The following is a 5,815-nucleotide window of genomic DNA, read 5'->3' on the forward strand; positions in this document are numbered from 1 at the left end:
CATGAAATTTCATTTGGTGTAAAATTTTAATTCTAGCCATCTCTCTAACCTGTATAAGGCAAGTTTTAGGTATACTGTTGTCTCACATGTAGAGATCAGTGCACCAGATGAGAAAAATACATCCAGGCTCTGATGGTAGCAATCAGAGTCTGGTTTACTAAACTGAAACGACTTGGGGACTAATTTCAAACCATGTCATTGAAGGTAGCAGATCATTAGAATTGAGCATTTGACCACTGAAGGGAGGGTTGATGTAGGATGTTGTGACCATGTTGAAGATGTAAACATGGAAATGACTATTATGGAAATATTTTTCAGTCATTTACATATAGTGGCCATGTTGTCATTGGTGTCATTGGTATGAGCAATGCTAAATACTGTGAGTCCAGGCATGTTGCATGAAGCTGCCCTGGTACATTCTTCCTCCCCTTGTGGAATGGATCCTGCCCCCCCCCCCCCCCTGTATACCATTCCCTAGATGAGCCGATCGGGTTTATGATTGTGTCATGAGAACACTAGAAGGAAGGGAGACAAGTTGATGTTATCTTTGGGTGTCTCCTATAATCCCCCTAGGGTGCTAACTTAACAGGACATGACTATGATGGTCGCACAGCTCTTCATCTTGCAGCCAGTGAAGGTCATACAGAGGTCGTTCGGTTCCTCCTAGAGAATGGCTGTTCTATCTACGCCAGAGATAGGTTTGGTAATACACCTTTCATGGACAGCATTAGAAATAGGTGAGTGTTTCTTCGATGGGCCTTTAGGCATTGTAGCAAAAATTTTTGGGCATTCTTCCCTTTGGCTCTTCAAAGGAATACAGTTGACCACTTAACAATGGTTTTCACTATCCAGGATCTAGTTTGCTATGGTTCTGGTAGACAAGCATGTATCAAAAGTAGGAGTAAGTAAAGCTATGGTCACAACTCAAAGCGGTGACTGACCGATTTGTACCTGCTCAGTCGCCGCTGGAATTTAGGAATCGCCCGACGATTTTAGGAGAAGTCGAGCAGGCTGTAGAGCCGAAGCAATGCCTGGGCGGTGCCCTGTCAATTTCCAGTCGGTCGCCGGTCGATTTTAGGTCAAAACTGGGCAAAATCATGGAGCGTCTCTGCGCGGCGTCCCGGCAGTGACCGACTGATAACCCACCGATTTCTCCCACCGGCCACCGGCTGATTCTAAAGCCCAGCGGCTGGCCATTGTTTGGCAGGGCATCTGTGGGTGTCTCGTAGGCCAAATTTGCCGTCGAGCGATTTAGGTAAAAAATCGAAGCTGCTAGGTCAAAGGCTGCCGAGCTGGCACTGCCCGGACGCCGACCGATTTTGAACTTTCCGCCCAGTGACTGACTCATCTCCCAGCGGCGACTGGGTGGCGACCCGTTGGCAGCCTTTGACCTAGCGATATTGTACATAAATCGCTCGACGGCAAATTTTGTTTATTATCATTTTGGAACAACAAACATGTATGAAACATATTTATAGGAGACCATGAAAAAGCCAAAATGGCTAATGAAAATGTGGGTCCCTGATATGTGGTTCGTATAAAAAGGCAACCAAAATATTTGGAAATTGTCAATCTGAAGCATGAATTCTGTTTGATAGATTTATTTTCTTTGTGTCTTATATTGCAAGATATTGATATACAAGCTCACTCTTGTTTTAGATGCTCACTAGCTGAATCATGCAATTACTGTTTAATGATGCTTTGTGTTTGTAAATCTTCCTAAACTCGTCCATGGCAAGTTATGATGATTGAGCTAAGAATACCGAAAAAGAAAATATTATATAACAAGTGCACTTCCAGAAGCTATTCTGTTGCATGAGTTGTAAATTTCTTCTGTATGTAAAAATGAAAATAATTTCAAATGGCTGAAGTGTCGAGGGATAGCACTTTGAAGTATTTTCTTGAACTCTGTTACTTTCTTTCTTTCTGTAGAAAACTTGACACCATAGAGATAATCAAACAGTGTGGTGGTCATCTGATCAATGAGAGTCCCTTTGAACTGGCTGTCCTTCTATGCAGGTAAGATGGATGAACACAATATCATGTAGTACATCATCTCAGAAAAGCCCTGGCAATTAAACCCACTGCTTACTGGAACCAGGTTGCCCAAGTATTAAGCCTATGGCAAAAGAGAATTCAGTAGTCAATGGGTTAGGCAAGTACCATTCTAGTATGTTAATGTCACTCCTAATAGAGATGTGGTTCCAGGACTGATTATGCAGGTTATTTATGTGAAAATGCTAGTGAGAATGGAATGGCTAATTACTTGCAGTATGAAGCACATAATATTGTTATAATTGATGTGAACACAATCCATTACTTGCATGCTTTTTGTTGTTGTTTACAGCGCTGCAGCAACAAATGATGTAACAGGATTACAAGCATACCATATGGCAGGAGTGGATATGATGTGCACAGACTATAGTGGCAATACAGCACTTCATGTGGTATGTAGTACAATTCAATAATATAGTAGTGGTGTAATTGACAGGTTACTGGACTGTAGGTCAAAAGCCGATAATTGGAGTCCAATCCATAGCACGTATGTTCTATGTGGGAAATGTTAATCTGTATTTTCCAATCACATCCATGAGAAGAAAGGGTTCATGATTGGATGCTAAAATTCACTTATGCCCAACACCACACGATCCTCCTGCGATCTGATTCTCAATGAAAAGGCAATTACATTTGATATGAAAATCTAAACAAACATTTTCCTGATTTAATTTCTGAGTGATGATAGAAATACTAACCAGAATTGTAGTGCATTTAAGCCTTCTCGTCAGAATTAAAGCTGAATCAGCTTCAAATCGTAGACAATCACACAAATGGTCTGACGTCACTACGATTCTGAGCCGATTTAGCTTTTCCTTCTCAAAGAAGCTTAAAACCCCTTGAAATTCAGATTTTATTGAGCATATGACTATTCAGATCCTTGAATCATTAAGATTTTAAAAATTTCAATTTGAATTGTAGTCAGATTGTATAGTGTACGGTGGACTTTAGTGACCAGTAGCCATTGTGAAAATAATTTCTCCATGTACGGGAGATGGTGCACACATTGCTTTTAATCATGGATCTGATGATAGAATAATGGTTTTACTTTCTCATAAAGACAGAATACTGTTTAAGAATTAGATATGCTGATAGTGATCAGTAGTTGGACATGTAGAATGTGTTCAGTCTATCACCATTTTGTGCAGACTGTGGTACTTACTAGAGACTGAATCAGTGCTATTTTTTTGTTCTATTCTTCCCCTATCAGGCTGCAATCAACAACCAACTTGAAGCAATACAGTACTTACTAGAATCTCATGTGATCCCAGCCAACAAACCCAACGGAGAAGGCTTCACTGCAGCTGAGTTAGCTGCCCAACACGGTCATCAGAAGACTGCTTCACTTATTAAAGAACTCACAGATAAATTAAAGGAGACGATACCTGGCGGTAGTTTCAAGCTCAATGGGGGACCTAATCGATCAACGTAGTCTTACTTTTAAAAGGAGATCATAGATAGCTGAATTCAATATAAACTGGACAGTATTTCAAGGGGGTAGAGGTGGGGGTTCAAAGTGATCTTCATGATCTTGGCCTGTAAAGATTAGGATGGTTTCATTTTCAATTAATGTTCATTTTCAAGTGGTTTAATCCCAGCTTTGATAGTTATTTGAGACAGGTTGTTCATGTTCGATATGTGCTTGTATACGTGTGATAATCATGGGTGTCGATCCTTACGTAATACCTATTCATCAGGGGGGAATGAATGAATAGATCATCCCCCCCTGATGAATAGGTATCAGTTACAGATCGACACCCATGGTGATAATCCATCCTTCCTCTCAGTGAGTCATACATGGCAATATTGTATATGTAAGCCGAGGTATATGGAATTCATGTTTTTGTTGGTAAGCATATTGTTTAATGTCTCTTTCAATTCAGTGTGTGAATGGATGTAGAGGAACCCTGAACTTCCATGTACCTCACCACCTAGACGTACAAAACAGTCAAAGTTACAGAAGTATATGTATTGGTCTTCCAGGGTATCAGAGAATACACAAAAAAAAAAAATTGCATGTACCGGTATTATACATACATTCTAAGTCTGCACAAAGTAGATAGACGTTTAAACAAAAATATATGTACAAGACTCGCTATTCTGGCTTTTGACTATTCTACCATTACAAGTAATATATATATATATATATATACAGTTCTATTTCTCGTAACTTATGGCGTTCTACATTCATTTCTTTTGGTGTCTAGTAAAACTGTATCATAGTAGTTCTGGCAAATTCTGCTATTTCTTTAATGTGGCATATTTGGGACAGTTGTAACGATTTTAATCTACTTTCTTACATTTTTGTTGATAAATACATGTACCAGTACCTTCCCCTCTGAATACGAGACTAACATACTGATGCTGCAAATGATGACCAGTATTGGTATTTGTGTTGATATATTCATCATTATTTAACTTACTCTATATTATTATGCCTGAATTGCAGCATATTTTAATGTTTGATTTTAAACATTTCAGCTGTGTACACAAAGGTAGTATTTCCTTACAGGGTTTTTAAAAAGTGAACAAAAATGAAACGTCTGTTACGCTACATTTTTAATTGTAACAAGGAAATATATGATCCAATTGTTTTGCAATGTGTATCTGTGCATGACTACAAGCTTCTGTTAATACCTAAACTAGATTCATTGGAACACCCCCCCCCCCCATCACAGACTTTTCAAACTGTTTACAATGAGTAAACAGAATTTTTGTCCATTTTGTGTCATGTCCTTTACTGTTACAAAAAGTTGATATTTCCTTTATTTCAACTATTCAGTGGAATACTGTGAAATATAGTATAAAATCGTCTTAAATAACCAAAAAGTGTTCTGAATATCATGACCATTATGCTTTAATTGCTGTTATGATACAGTCACTGTCTGATATTGATTGACATTAATGTACCACATGTAGTCCATGGTCTTTGTCATTTTAAATTTGATCTATTTGACTAAATAATGAAACCAGAATTGTACAAATTTGATGACAATACTCTTCAGTATTTTGGATTGGAGCCCAACTGTAAGATTTGAAAGTTTGTGTTGAAATTGCAACATTCAATCGTTACCATTGACACGTTTTGTTGATGATGATGACATATTTACATGTGTGGTGAAACAGACCCCTTTTGTAGGAATGTTATGTGCGCTGGATGTCATGTGATGTGTTTAAGTTTTCAATGTATTCACAATGTACCGTAGTAGCCATAATGCTTGAGTCTAAACCTTATCACTATTTAAAAATATGGTGCAACAATGGTAATGAATCTAATAATACAATATTAATTCCCTGTTTTGTACATGTTTTTGATAAGAGAATTGGATTTTGATTATTCAAGTATATTTTTAAAAGTTGAAATTTGTGCATGGAAGTGCCTTTGTGAATAATATTAAAGTATTGATGTTTAATAATTGAGATTTTGGTATAGCAATAATGCTATATGTACAGTATTCATGTAAACTGACAATGTGATTAATATTTGTATGCATGGTTGAATGGCTGCTATCTCATAGGGTGTGAGCATTTTATTTATTATATATATATCCCCTTTTTAATCATGGTTTCAGATTAACCCATTGTCAGTCAATAAGGTATCACATATTGTGGCATGACATGGGTATATTGATGCATCATATTAGTAAACTCAAGAAAAAAAATCCCAGGGTCAATTTCTACTTCATGCGATGTGATAATCTCGCTGCTTAAATTATAAACATTTTCTTAACATTCTTAACATAATATTTATAGCTTGCAC

The 5,815-nt window shown here is 37.6% G+C and overlaps 1 protein-coding gene across 1 annotated transcript; it reads left to right on the forward strand.

The window, feature by feature from the left end:
• The first annotated feature begins 548 nt into the window (after positions 1-548).
• LOC115920579 (L-asparaginase-like) lies at positions 549-3,707 on the forward strand. The gene is made up of 4 exons (XM_030976606.1): positions 549-737; positions 1,933-2,019; positions 2,348-2,447; positions 3,266-3,707. Exons 1-4 carry the CDS (start codon positions 718-720, stop codon positions 3,485-3,487), a joined length of 429 nt encoding a protein of 142 aa, XP_030832466.1. The 5' UTR covers positions 549-717; the 3' UTR covers positions 3,488-3,707.
• The last annotated feature ends 2,108 nt before the right edge of the window (positions 3,708-5,815 follow it).

The sequence above is a fragment of the Strongylocentrotus purpuratus genome, unplaced genomic scaffold (genome assembly GCF_000002235.5).
Source record: "Strongylocentrotus purpuratus isolate Spur 01 unplaced genomic scaffold, Spur_5.0 spur5_contig_801, whole genome shotgun sequence".
NCBI classification, from domain to species: domain Eukaryota; kingdom Metazoa; phylum Echinodermata; class Echinoidea; order Camarodonta; family Strongylocentrotidae; genus Strongylocentrotus; species Strongylocentrotus purpuratus.